At 38.0% G+C, this 15,020-nt stretch overlaps 1 protein-coding gene across 1 annotated transcript in view; it reads left to right on the forward strand.

The window, feature by feature from the left end:
* Positions 1-14,558, forward strand: part of FAM177A1 (family with sequence similarity 177 member A1) — a 16,338-nt gene extending 1,780 nt beyond the window's left edge. The window contains exons 2-6 of the mRNA XM_085301817.1: positions 3,041-3,048; positions 3,640-3,816; positions 10,285-10,351; positions 11,548-11,645; positions 12,350-14,558. Of these exons, the coding sequence (XP_085157943.1) occupies positions 3,041-3,048; positions 3,640-3,816; positions 10,285-10,351; positions 11,548-11,645; positions 12,350-12,562 (563 nt within the window). The 3' untranslated portion in view covers positions 12,563-14,558. The remainder of the gene's footprint in view (positions 1-3,040; positions 3,049-3,639; positions 3,817-10,284; positions 10,352-11,547; positions 11,646-12,349) is intronic.
* Positions 14,559-15,020: the final 462 nt, after the last annotated feature.

Here is a 15,020-nt window from a genome sequence, read left to right on the forward strand (position 1 = left end):
GCCGGGCCGGGCCTCCGGGCGGAGCCTCGCGCCGCCACCTCGCTGCTCGCGGTGCGGTTTCAGTGCTTGTAGCTGCTGCGTTTTCTTTTCTTCTGACCGTCTGCTGGCTCTCTTGTTGTTTTGCCCCCTGTTGCGGAAAAGTTGCTGTTTTAATTTAGCTGAAACACAGGTGTAGAAAGCCARGATGTAGAGGGGGAGGAAAAAAAACAACCACTCCCTTCAGCCAAACAAAGTAACAGAAGTGAAATCAGTAAGGCGATCAAGATAGCCAGACTGGAGGTAGACCTTGTTAAGCATTACTGACCTAGGTTTTTCTTTCTTTCTTTCTTTCTTTTTTTTAATTTTATTTATTTTTTTTATTTATTTAGTAGCACGGTCGGGTTGGTAGACTCACCGTTTGGGTGGAAGTGGGCATTTCCTGTTTGGATCCTAACTGCGTCCGAGTCTGGCAGATTAAGAGATGACAGACTGTGTTGTCTGATCCCCTTATTACTCTTTGCTTTTTTTTCCCTTCTTTTTGACAAAACGGGACATTAGCGTATCGGCTRATACTAGTTGTAAGAGCTCTTCCAGCTTACTCGCAGGTGTCCTGGCACACCTCGGCCTTAACCCCCTTTTGTGGCGTTTTGACCCTGGACTGAAATTCCGTTGTGCCGGGTGTTGTACTAACACAGTCGAAATTGTCCCTGCTGTCTGTGCCCTTCTGGCCAGAGGGTGAGATGGGAGAGCACGTGGAGAGTGCTGTATGATCAACAGCAGTTTCAGCTTTCTGGTTCTCCCACAGCCAAGGTGTGTGTGGGTGTCATAAAGCAAAGAAAAACTCCAAGGGGGCATTTGGAGGCGGGAAAAAAGGAGRAAAAAAAGGAATAGTTTGGATAATGTTCGCAGAGTTCCTTCAGTGTTAGGCAGCGTGGCAGAAAGCACGAAGGCAGTTGTCTTTCAGGTTTAATAAATGACAAAATAGAAACTGAGGCTAATGCTGCTCYAGTATGAGGCTATACAGGTGTTGAGAGCCTAAGTGCTCATCTTTGTGTGTAGGAGAGGGAGAAGCCTGTGGAAAAAAACGAGGTGGTAACCTGACCAAAGATGTGGACTAGAAGAATGATTTTTGCAACAGCATTTTGCATCGGAAAGATCAAATTTGTAAAGCCTTAAGCACCAGATACTGTAATATTTCAGCTATAAAGTGAGCCTGAATATGATCCTTGTAGGGTAGGACCATATTTGCTGGTATAGGTGTCACGTTTTGGGTAGGTCGTGTTGGCAAGACAAGTGAAACTAGCTGATGATCAACAGCATGATGAAATTAACTCTGTGCTGCAGCTGGGAGGGTTGGCTATCACTGGGGTTGTGCATGTGAAAGTTCAACCACAAATACTAGTGTTGACTAAAAATGGCATCCAGTTTTGTTGACTTTGTAATAACTAAAGCAACAACTGACCAGAATTATTTTATTTAAGAATTTAAGATTCTGAACCAGATTACCAAAGGCAGCAGTGGATTCATCATTCCTTGCACTCCTTAAATCAAGGGGTCTATAATTTTATTTTCTTTAACTACTGTATTTGTCTGAAACTTGGCACCAGTATCAGCCATGCTGGGTTTTTGCTGCTGTAGGTAATGTGAGTGTAGTGCAAGAAGGATTGAACAGTATACAGTTTCCACAACCAGGGAATTAAAGTCTACTTTTTGAACTTCTAATATTAAATATATTTTTTCTAAGTTAAAACAGAATATGTATGAAGCATTTGACTTAAATGACCCAAAATTGGAAGAGACCATGTCTTCAGAGGAGCTTCTAGGATAGCCTCATGCTGCATACTACAATAATATTTGTGATGCTATGTCACAAGAAATAGTACCCTTCAGTACGATGATTAAACATGAAAAATGGAATCATTGTACTAGGCCAAAAAAGGAGTGAAATGTTAGTAAAAGGCTGATTCTGCAGTGCTCTTTACTCCAAAAAATACAGAACTGACATTCAGTATTTGCTTCCAGTACTTAGGTTGTCCAACTTTTTTTAACATTCGTATTTTTGTTTTGATATTCTACTACTGCTCTGTTTGCAAGACTCAGTGGAGAGAAGATTCTGAGCTCAGCAAGGTCAGCTATGAAAATCTAGTGCTGTTTCAGCTGAATTATACTATTGAAACTTGTTGCTTCTTTCTGTTTGGCTCCTCTAGGAAAGTGTACAAAGCGAGCYATAGTAACTGAAGAAATACTGCAGAAAGTTGTAATGACTTGCAGTTTTTCTGAAGCTGCTGTTTTAGGGTTGGGGAAGACGATGGAAGTGTGGTCCTTCTCCACATTGTAGAGCTTGACACATGATCTTCATTTACCTTCCCTCTTCTCTGTGGACATGAGAAAAATTTCTTGCCTGACATGAAGGAAAACATGSTTCCCCTCTCCACTGGTTTCTCCTATCCCAGGGGAATATTTATGTAATGTAGCAAAGTGACAGGAATGGTGGTACCATGCTCGTAATGATTGAGGGCTTTCTTACACCTATGTGAAGAAATACGTGTTTTTATTAATAATTTTGGTTTGTGATTTGTGGAGACTGTTAGGGTTGCATAGACAAAAACTCAAAAATTGGAACATGACCATTTTATGCAACCTTAATTTTGTGTTTAAATGTGCATAGATCTTCTCGCAGTGTACATTATAATACCTTTTAAATTATGTAATCTCAACCCATTTTAGAAAACCTTTATGGCACATTAAAACTATGTGGTTAACATTTCCTGATTTCCATGTGCTTGTTTGTGTGACAGAAGTGTTTTCAAAACAGTTTTACATATTTGTTGCAGTAGTATCTAAAAGCTTTATCAAGACMAAAGCTCCATTTTGATGGATACAGTACAAATGCTTTCTAAAACTCTCCAGCAACAGTTACCCTGAAGAATTACTGATTGGCCTTTGAACTAGAACTGTATTTTTTTTCCTGACATTTGTGACTCKAATACATTATAGTATTAGGCAGTTGGAAGGGAAAAAAACAGACATTTTACTTCTCTTTTTTTTCATATATCCWCAGCCACAAAAGTAAGTGGTGTTCTTTTTAAGTGCAAAGGACCATACAACATGATTTCTGATGAAAGCCCACAGAGGCAGATTCCTTGATGCATTTTTTTAAAGCTTGAGCCTGACTCTGTAGTTATTCTTAATTCAGTTCTGTTTTGTAGCTGGAGGTATCTATCTAAACTTGCCTAGAGACAACTATAAGCTATGAACTGCTTTATTAATTTCAGTAGATATTAATTCAGAAACCAGCAATACTTTTAATTGTTAACACTTACCAACTCATCAAACTTTGTAAATAAAATTTGTGCTAAGAAACTRGTGTTTTCTGAACAGAATATTTTTAATACCTCTCATCCATTGTGAAGTGAAGGCAGTTTTTTTAATTTGTTTGTTTTTAGTGAGGAGATCAGTATTTTAGGTATCTGCAAGCAATAATATCCTCAGCAGTATCCTTCATCTACAGCCAAGTTCTTGCTAATATCCATTTTATATCCTAAACAATCTAAAATATTTTAAATACCTTGTGAATTTTTGCAAGGGAGAATTTTTCCCGTTTTGCAACTTATTATGCAGAAGCTTGTACTTGAAATAATGATTTTGTTTTCATTACAGCAACTTGCAAGTGGAGATAGAGGCTTTGAGAATGTGGAGCTGGGTGTCATAGGAAAGAAGAAAAAAATTCCAAGGAGGGTTATTCACTTTGCAAGTGGAGAAACAATGGAAGAATATAGCACAGATGAAGAGGAAGATGAACAAGAGAAAAAAGACCTCTTGCCTCCTGTAGATCCTGTAAGTATTTTTATTTGATAAACTGCTTCTGCTGGCTTACTGGATCAATAAAAGCATTTTATACTTTAATTTATATGTCACAGATCTCATCTAGTACATTAAAAATTTACCTAATTTGATTGGCTCTAGAAACTGAAAAATCTGTGAGAATTATTTCYGAGAAGTTTTGTCTTGGAGTCCTCCTTCACTCAAGTAGCCCAATTAATGTCAGTAGGACTACTTAGATGATAGTGCAGAAATGGGTTTAATYTCTTCGCAGTTCTAATCTGTCCTCTCCAGCTTTTCCCATTCTAATAGTATTTGCTTGATGTCTCCTTGATTCATACAATTGTTGAAAAAAAAAAAAGAAAAAACCTGCAGGGAAGGTGTCAGGGAAGACATTTGTTTTCTTAGGTTKGGTGACAGAGGAGAGTTGAACTTGCTAATGTTAAATTACACAGCGGCATTCAGTATAATAAAAGTGGCATAGTTGTAGAAAAAACAGATGACTTGTGGAAGTAAAGAACTACTACTGTTCTTTGTGATCTATCAGAAAGAGGTTTTAAAGGATCTGGTTGGTCTATGCACGTAGAGTTCGTTGTCTGCATTTTGAACRGTCATGACTTTGCTTGACCTGTGAACGAAGTCTGTGTTTATTGATCCACACTAAAGTGAAGTTCAGACAATTGAAACTGTTTCTAGTAGTTTATTTTGGAGCTATTAAAATACATTTCCTTTTTTTTCTATGATTCATAGGTAAAAATGAAATATAATTGTCTGTTTAATTCTTTTGGGGTGTCAATTAATGTATTTTGTAGTCCAGAGATTTGCAAACCRAGAAGCTGTGTGTACTAGCAGTGGCAGAAGTGGTTTCTGGCTCTCTGGCAGCCAGCGCTAGAGAAGTTATTCACTCGTCTTTTCTTCTCTCCCCATCCTCAGTCTCATGTTTCCTTTGATACCCCTACAAACTGGTATCTCTGCTCCATCTTCTCTCCACGCTCCTACTACAGTTATACCCTATTTGCTTTCCTGACTGTGGGGCTCTCTTCCTCACCCTGCCTTGGCCTGCTCCTCTGCTGAGCTCGAAGTGGAAGCTGGAGTTGGCTGGATCCTCTCCCGTGTGGTGGAGCAGAGGCAAGTAGGCCGGGGAGTTGTCGCTTTGTGCAGTCACTAGTCCTGTCAGACTGCACACTGGTGGCAAGTGCCTGCATTAAGTTACGTGTTTCCACACGTCAGATAAGAACTTTTRTATGAACAGAAATTTGTATAGTGTTCTCTACCGAAGCATCTGCTGTTGAAATGACTTGTGCACCACACTTASGGAGTCTGTGATGAAGAAATGCTGTGTTTGAGGCTCTTAATTACTGTTCTGCTAGACCTTGTATTTATTGCTTCTGTTTCTATCCCATAACAGCAGGGCCTTGTTGGAGGGATTTTGCAATGTTTGACTTTCTGCTAATTCCCTTCTTCAGAAGTGATGCAGGCATGCAAGGTTTGCTTTGGAAAAGATTGTGAATCACTTCTTTTTCTTTTTTAAAAGAAGAGTTTAGCTTGAAGAAAAAGTAGTAGTTTGAGAAATGAGCTGCACAGAAACTATGGGAATCTGGGACTGGGRTTCCTAGGAATTCACAAATTATGCTTTTTCCTTTAATCTTGGGTGGATTTATGACACTAGTATTGCTTTCTTATTAGGTAGTTCATGTATACAAGGAGAAGTAACAGCCTGAGATTAAGTATAAAAGTACATATAAAGTTTATGGTTTCCTAAAGCATTGTTACTGAAAATTTAAGCTTCTGAACACTTTGAGTAGGTGTTCAGCTCTTGTTTTTTTTTTTTTTCCTAGTGATCTTCTCAAAGTACAAGAATTGGAAAAGTTGATGAATATCATGGTAATATTCAGATATCTTCAGAGTCAGATCTGCTCCCCACTATGCAGATCATGTCRCGTAACTAAGGATGTGTAAGACATTTTTCAACTGTAGTTCGCTGGGGACCAAATCGGTATAAATTTTGGGTGTGTCTCTTCCTCTTAGTAGAGCTATTTCACTGTGTTACACTGATGGAAGGCTCAGGAGGCTTGATGTAAGTGTTGCAAGGCCAGAGAAGGGTACCCTAGTGTACAAATAGATGCTTTAATTAAAGAACACCTCAAATGTTCATAATGGCCAGAAATTCTGTGTGATGATTCTCCTGCTTTCCTAATATGATTTTTTTTTCAGAATACCAAGAAGTATGTTGTATGGCACAGTTAAGACTCCTTTTTTTCCTCTTCCATAGTTTATGAAATCCTTAATTTTTATTACATTTTTTAATAAAAGGACTCTCCAAACCGGAACAGTTTATTTGTGGAGCATGGTGTGCCTTATTACACATTGCTTTTTACCTTGACAGAATAAACTTGATTAGACCAAGGGCTGCCATTAACTGAAGTTTACCTTATCTGCCCTATGCTTCATGTATCCCAACTGAGCCAATGAATTGAAGAAATATTAGACCAAGCTGAGCTTTGATGTTTTAGCCAACAGCTGCCTTAAAAATGTTTTTATTGTAGGATTTATATAAAAGCAATTAAATAGTCAGTTTGCTGAGACCAGCATGTCTAAAACTTGTTATCTCAGTTGGGATACAAAAAAGTGTGTTGCAGATAATAGCTGTTTCTGGTCCAATTTATTTTTAGAAAAAGCACACTTAATATTTTGAATAGAAACTTTACATCATGAAATTTCAAAGCTCAGCTGGTATTGGCATCCACACAGATTCTGAGCAAGTTTGAGGGAGACATATTTTTCCATGTTGTAAAGAAACTTCTTCACTAACTACCTTGATTTCGTTATGTTTTTAGCTCAGTTGGTTAGAGCGTGGTGCTGCTAATGCCAAGGTTGTGGGTTCAGTCCCTGTATGGGCTCCGCTGAGGGTTGGACTAGATGATCTCCAGAGGTCCCTTCCKACCTTACCAGTCTATGATTCTGTGTTTTAGAGCTAAGCAGGTAATGGCAATGTCTGCCTTAATAGGTAACTGATATATTTCAATAGCATGTTAACTAAAGCGCTTGGTGTGTGATGTGCTGCTGCCATTTGTAACAAAACATTCCCATGAATTGTAAATTGAGTTTTACATTTTGCTTTGGAAAAATGATTCCGACACTTGACTTCTGTTGGTCAGCATTCTTGGACTGGAGCRTCCATTCCGCCGTATTTGTTTTAAGAATTAGATGAATCCAGAATATATTTTTCTCTGAACCGTTTTAGTTAGTAGCATTCAGGATTACCTGAGTGTTCTCCTTTGTCTATTTGATTCTTGTAAAGGCTTTATTTTTAACTATGTTTTCTGTCCAAAAATTGTTACTTGCTTACACTGTATGCATAAATCTCCCTTTGGTTCTCTTCACCAAGACTTGTATTAGAAGATAATTTTTCTGTTTATCCCTGGAGTGCCGTTGTTACGAAGTCTTTGTTCCATTCTCTTACTGCATGAATAAGCAGAAGGTGGAGTGTAAGTCTTTGCAGAGCAATTGTAAGCAATGTAACTGCTGATTATAACCTGAAGCTTGCCAAAAATAAATGCGGATGTGGATTGCTCATATGAGGGAGCATGGTGCACTTAGAAGCTCAAGAGGGTGTTGTGCTTCCTTCAGATGCCCTGTATTAGGAAACAACGTCACGTTCTGTTCTTGAATCTTAGCTGTCTTGGCTTTATAAATGGTGGAACTCATTATGTTCATTCCTCCTTAAAAAATATTGGATACCTTCTGTAGGTAAATAGACTTGGATAGAGCATATTGAGTCTGAGCTTCAGGTTAAAATTGTACATTAAAAATGTTTTGAAATTTTAAAACCAAATGTAATAACTGTGAAATCTTCCATTTAACTGATGTGTATTGGAGGCAGTATTTCTGTTAGCATCTTTCTCTCCTTGTAATAAATAGGTGTCCTGTATTTCTGCTGCACCTTATTTCTGTTCTCCTCCCCCCCCCCAAAAAAGGGTGTTACAGTATCCTTGCTTTGATTAGGAAGACTGAACTTTAAGACTTCTGTAGCCAAAACAAGTTGAAATGCAGTATCTAGGTATTGTTTTTCATTGAACATTAATAAGACTTAACTTTGGTATGTAAGTAATACTCGATGCATTAAAGCTACTTTGTAGAGTCAGGTAAGTTTGTACAGAGCTGTTGCATAACAGTTCAGTTCTTATCACCCCAGAATGTTCTCGTTTTCTCCAGTACCTCTCCTCACCTCATATTTGCCATTCGTATTTAGGTCTTTCGGGTGCCCATGGAAAATTCTGCAGAAATTTACCCTGGGGAAGTAAGAATGAAAAGGGGGTTTATTCCTTGGTTGTGATCTCTCCAGCTTGTCCTCAGCGATTTGTTCTCCAAAACATTTCCTGTATCCTGTTGAATTTGCCAGAAGTAGCTTGTCTCTTGGTTTTATATTGCCTTCTGAGACACTTGAAAGAATACTCCTTTTRTAGATTATAGGGGCTGGCAAAGTATTACCTGCCGTGGGTGAGGAAGTGTCTGGATGTACTACGGACACATCTTGTCACAGAGCAGAAGTTTCTATGAAGTTATACTTAGAGGTGAATTGTTTCTAACGTACCAATCTGTTTTAATTGTGCAGTGGTASACTAGTAGAAATGGGAGGAATCTCTGTGTACCATTGCCAGCAGAGACTAAAAATTTAGCTGTATTTGTGTTATTACAGTAGTCTGTTAAAAGATTCTGCATCTGATTTACTTCTGTAACCTTGAAGCTCAGCTTATCTTTTTATCCTTAAATGTTAAGGGGACACACGCAGCCTCTTGCTTACTGCTGCGCAGCAGGACTTGGTTCGCCCTGTGCGCTGTGTGAATGTTTTTTAACCTTGTCACCTTATTATGAAGGATTGTATGGAGGCCTGTCAATGCCATTATTTGCACCTGTGACAACAAGCTTTTCTAGCACTTTTCTTGACTTCTTCAACTAAACAAACTCAAATGATTGTCGTTAGCCTATCCGCCAGCTGAGCTCGTAATTAACAAGCCAGAAGTGCTTTTGTGCAAGCAGGACAGCAGCTGGTTTTGCTTACGCTTTTACCTTGGCAGGATATTTTCCAAATCCACTAGCAAAAAAATCAATCACTGGCTTTCTTCTGYTTACCCAACTTGAGTTTCTAGTTTGGCAGATGATTATGGGCTGCACTGAATTGTAGGAGCTTTGCTTGGTGAGTACTGAAGTCTGACAGATTGCGTGCATAGGTAGGACGTTACTGGGACACTGCCTTACATACTCAGACTCTCCCTACTAATSTCGGTAGCTGTATTGCAGATGTTTGCTGTCCCATATGGATAAGGTACCATTTTCTGTGATCTTACTTAATACCTATCAAACAGTTTTTAGGAACAAGTTATAGTATGTATGTAACCAAGTGGAACTAACGGGTCTCAGTTAGTAAGGGCTGACATTTTCATGGCTAGTTTCCACAAGAAAAGTATGTCTATGGAGATCATTATGGGGATCATGTGCAATGAAGAGCTTGCCTGAATACAACAGACTGTTGACTATAAACATGTTTTAATTTACTAGGAAATTTGAGTTTGCTTTTTCACAAAAATGAAAGCGTACAGGTTTTCATTTTAGAGTAGGCTGGATTTAAAAAAAAAGTGCTTCTAGTATTAAAAGGCTTGTAAAAATTAAGAGTTATGGCCTCTTTCCTCAGGRAATCAGATAACCTGTACATTCCTGTTAATTTTTAAATATTCTTTTAGTTCTGGTATATAATCATCTCAATCTGATGCTGTAGTATTTCCTGTGTGGTGGTGATTACTCCATAGTCACTCAGATTTCTGTGACCTTCCAACTAGTGTGTTACTGGCTCCAGGTGGGGCTCACAAATCTTGCTTGATTTTTTGGGGTGGCTGACTAGCTTTCCACAAGGCAGGTTTGTCCACTAGGACAAACTATTGGATGTGTGTGTCGTAATTTTGTTATTCTTTGGGTACAATTCCAAATGATAATTCATATTGGTTCCTAGATGCTTGGAAACAGCTTCTTCCTCAGGGACCATTATGAAGGCTTTTTTTTTTTCCTGATTGACTTGTTTGTTTGTTTTAGGCCTTTTGTAATATCTACATATATTTAATAATCAAGGAATACTTGGTTAACCTACTTCTCTGATAGGCCTAAAACAGAATTCAGAACATTATGGAAATGTCTTTCCMGTTGGAATTATTTTGAGCTTGCCATTTTCCAAGTTTGTGAGTGGGAAGCAGAAGGCACTGAAATACGCATTCCCAGGTGCAGGCAGTGCTTGGCTTTGTAGCTTACGGTGATAACTTACTTCATGTATCTAGACTTATTTTAAATAAAATGCAAAAAGGACAAGTGCTGTGGTAGCTGGCAAACAGGCAGTGTCACTGATCATTCCTTCGAAGATGTGTTTGAGCTTTTGTATTATTGTGTGCTATGAACATGCAGTTACACATATTGCTACTGCTCTTACTGTTTCAGACGACGCTTACGTGGGGACCCTACTTATGGTTTCACATGCTAAGAGTTGCCACATCCACCTTATCAGGTATTGCTTTGTTTACTTCTGAGGTAAACTTGTAAGTGAATATTGAGTGTCATCTTGACAGCCTGTAAATCATCTTTGTGATTTACTGGCCATTTTTACATGACCAGTATGAAACTAGTATTCATTTGAAGTATGAATGAGTTCCCATTTTGCTGGGTGGAGATGTAGTCTTTTGCCTTAGGCACTATTTTTTTTTTCTTTTCAATCAACAATTCATTGTCGTATCTGTTCTTTATATACAAAGGTAGATACTGCCTTCCACTTTTCAATAGTCTTTTATGAATTGGAAGATTACTCTGTWTTTCTCTCTCCTCCCACTTCAGTTTTGCCTCTTGCATTTGTTATTTGAACTGGTCTTCTCCACAGAACTCAGGATTTCAAGAGGTGTATAAAATGAGTTACTGTGACTACTCATTGAAGTATTTGATTGCTAACTTCTGATTTGCTTTCACTAGATACTACTGAGAACTAACTCATTTGCATCSTCAGAAGAGATTTGTAATTTGAAGAGCAGTATATTGGACCTCTTGTTTGCTTTAGTCAGTGACCAATACTGCAGCCATCATCATGGTCAAGAAACTAACTGATCAGAACCTGTCTCTGTTCCATACTTCTGACTGTAAACTATTGGTTTTAGCGAATTAACGCTGCATGTGGCCTCCAGCTTGAAAATTGAGAAAGCTGAAACCTAAAAAATTGGCAATCTGTTGGTATGCGACACGGAGCATTGTTAAAACTGCTACTGGCTTAAAATATGCATTTTATCAATACATAATTTTCTAGTTGCATGGCACCATTAGACTGAAGTGCCAGTACACTTGGTAGTCAGTTATTTTTGTCTACTCTTAATTTTCAGTTAAAGTTTAGTTAAAGACTTTTCCTGTAACTGACCCCAAAGCAAAATAAAGCTAGGTGCAAAGCTAACACTATTAGGATGTAAACGCTAACACCATATAGGTTTTCACTCATTCCATATTATTCTCCTTTTGTGCATTCTGTATCATAACAGTTGCTAGTATATTGAGCTAATAACTCCATAAAGATAGATTTCCACATTATATTTTATTTTTGTCTTTTGAGTGAAGTAGTGAGTATGGAAAACCATTCAAGAAAGAGGATGATATCTTTTAAAATAGAACTTGCTTAATGACTTTCTTCTAGATACTAATCACATATAAACCTGTCTTTATTTTTAGTTTGTGATTTCCTTGGGGAAAAGATTGCATCTGTTTTGGGGATAAGTACACCAAAATACCAGTATGCCATTGATGAGTATTACAGAATGAAAAAAGAGGTAGGTGTGTGAGATAAGAACTGATGCACGTTTTATGCTTGCTTATCTGTCAGTGTTTTCTGAACAGATCGTCAGTCTTAGAACCGGCYGGGGTCCTGCCCACTGTTCTGTTTGCTTCTCTAGTACAATTCATTTTGAATTCCAAAGTATGAGAAAGCGGAATTGAGCTGCAAGTGGACACTTTGTAAAGGAGGAGGCTGCTATTAAGACRCTTTTGAACTCAAAGTTTGTTCTGTTTCATGTACTACAAAGTACCAAGGGTAAATTGAGCATTATGTTACTATTTGCTCTAAAACGTAAGTGAAAAGGAATGGCAGTGATTGATGCAAAAAAAAAAAAAAAATTAATAGCATATTTGTAAGGGATACAAAACCTATTTAAACATTTACTGCTTATTTTTAGTAATTCYTTTTTTTTACTTATTAAGAGCTAAAATATTTTATAGTTCATTATTACTGAATTGCTTTTGACTAACAAGTATTTAGTTAAACACCAGTCATTTTATCTGTGTGTATTTCATAGTGCAATCCTTAGTGAATTTTTTCCGTAATGGAAAACCTCATGAGATGATAAACTGTTTTCTAGCAGAACAAATGTGCTTATTTTATAGCAGGTACTGATGTGTTCTTATGGAAAGACTTAATGTGAATTTAAGCAGCATTTACTTCAAATAAGTAATAGCTTGTGATCTCTATTTTTTAAAGGAGGAAGAGGAGGAACAGGAAAACAGAATGTCAGAAGAAGCAGAAAGACAGCATCAGGAGCAGCAGAACAAGCCTCAGGCTGAAGCTCCTGTCCAGACAGACCAGCCTGAAGCAACAACATGTAGTTCATTTGTGAATTTAAACTTTGAAACTGAGGGAAACTGCCAGTCTGTTGTGGAAAATAAACAAGATGGCCTTACTGTCCCTACTTAAGAGTAAARCTGTGTTTAATACTGGGCATAGGAAGTGTCAGGTGTCACAATCTGTCTGTAAGACACAGGAAAATATTTATACTTGTTCAGTAAAATACAATTTTCAGCATTCTTATTGATCAGGAGAGAGCTAGGTGATGTCTRTTCAGTCCATCTGCCTAATAAAGGCTGAGGCATTCTGCCAAATTGGTACTTCTGTTGAAATCAAAATTGCACTACAAAGATTTGGTCTAAATTGAATCTGACTGTGGTAGCCAATTTCTGTGTAAAACAAAAATGTCATTTCTTTGAATTGCTGTGCATCTCTGACAGCTGTGGACTTGCAGACACAGTGCTGTTTTCTACTTCTAAACACGTGGTTTTGATTTGCAYGCTGTTTGCAGCTTGGCTCTCTGTGAATAGATTAATAGGAATCCTTTTCCTGTAACTCGCAAATCATCATAATAGCTTCCAGAGTCCCCTGTGCATGTATTTTTTTTTCTGTTGTTGTTTGTCATAAGCTTTTAAGGTTAACTAGGTTTGAGGGCCCACCGAAAGCCTTTTTTATTATTATTTTCAAGGGGGCTATAAACACCGTTAAGAACTTACTAACTAACCAGTACCAGCACTCCCAGAGGCTAACAGTGCTCCGCTGYTCCATCCAGCGCTATAGCAAACTAGACAACTAGCATCAGTGTTCTGAGACATTCTTACTCCGTTYGTAAGGCTTAATAGAGACCTACTTGTTCGAATTACTTCTTTTCCAGGACAATTTCTGAATTGCATGTAAGTAAACTGMGGGCTGCTGAATTATACTGAGTTTACTGGGCATTGTGTATGATACCAGTCTGTAACTATAAAAACGTGGGGTTTTGACTTAAATTACCTGATTAACCTGAACAGACTATTTGTTTAACGTTTGGTTATAGGTAAGGCAGTTGCTATTGCAGATGTTTTTGCCCTGTAGTACAGAATACATTTTAATAACTGTAAATCACAAAATGAAACTTAAGATTCTTCCTTTTTTTTTTAATGAAAGGCCTTAATATTGGAAAGATCCTGAATTTTCTTTCTGGGAAAGCATAATGCAGGCACTTCCAAATCTTTTAAGCAGCCCTAARTAGTGATTAAAGGGATTTTACTGCAGTAACTGTTATCCTACTTGTAGCCTGTAAAAAAAATTAAAAATAAATAAATAAAAATAAATTATTTAGTTTAAGATGATCAACTTTCAGTGTTCCAGGCAGGGAAATAAGTAACTTTGTCACAATCATTTTCTTTGTAGATAAATAAGCAGAAAAAAACATGCCAATTACCATGTGAATCATTACATCTTTCCTTGAGACCTAAAAACAAATAAATAAAACGAAGCTTCAGGGGAATCTCATGTTGGGTGTCTACATGTCGATGGCCTTGGTCCCACCACCAGCTAACCTGAGAGCCTGTTGTAATGTCGCAGGCCAGAGCAACTAGTGTTAGACTCCGTGTAGCTCAGTTACGCRTACTTCAGGCAGCCCCTGCCTAGACGAGCGCCCTGTGCGGCACAGCTTCCCGCTCCTCGCCCTCTGAGGAGGAGCTGCTCGGCTGTTCACGCAGTCKGTTAGTGGTACAGAGGGTGCTGACAGCTGTGCAGAAATAATTCCTTAGCCCTGAATAGCTGCAAGGAAAAGCTTGGTTCAGCACCTATAGAATATGTAGAAAAACATCRTGTTGGGAGTTCTTGTACTGTGTGAAATGTAAAAAGCCTCCAGTCGTTCCAGAGTACAACTGCTACAGCTCAAGGATGTTTTGCTTTTCTGCCAAGAAATTGTCAGTTCTGATCCCCCCCCCAGCTGTTGCATTAAGGCATGCTCTCACTGCCTAGGGCTTTAACTTCTTTGTATAAAATGCTCTATTACTCACTGTGCCTTAACTTAATTCTTCTTTCGTTTTTTTCAAACTGTATGAAAGTGGTTACTTTTTTTCTGTAAATGCATTAACTGGTTATTTTATATTTAATATAATTTTTGAACCGGAAATTGGCTATGGCTTTTCCTTTAAAATGGTGTGGTCTTAAACTTTATGCCAGCACACAGGAATACCTGCCTGTTCACTCTCTTGTTTTGAGTCACACATCCAGGCACTGAATTTCAAGGTATAATACTTCCCCTGTAATTGCACATACRCTTGTTAATTTGCCAGACTTGTTCAGGGCCACCTTAAATGAGGTAGGCACTAATAAATAGTGCAGGATGGTAGCCATTTCTGGTCTGCATCTATTGTAATTTTATCTGAAGGTTGAAACAGTTACAGATTTGTGAAAAGAGTAAAAAAAATAGTGTTTTACTGCTTTAACTACTGCTATAGCTCAGCTGTATAATTAAGTTAAATAATATATTAAGTATTTACACAGGAGGGTAAGTTAGTGAAAGCCTTTATGCAGGCATTTGTTGAGATTAATTTTAACTTGACCTAAAGCTATGTGGTTTTATTTCCATTAG

This window comes from Rhea americana, unplaced genomic scaffold, assembly GCF_003343005.1.
Source record: "Rhea americana isolate MKP2758 unplaced genomic scaffold, rheAme1 scaffold_18, whole genome shotgun sequence".
In the NCBI taxonomy this organism is placed as follows: Eukaryota; Metazoa; Chordata; class Aves; order Rheiformes; family Rheidae; genus Rhea; species Rhea americana.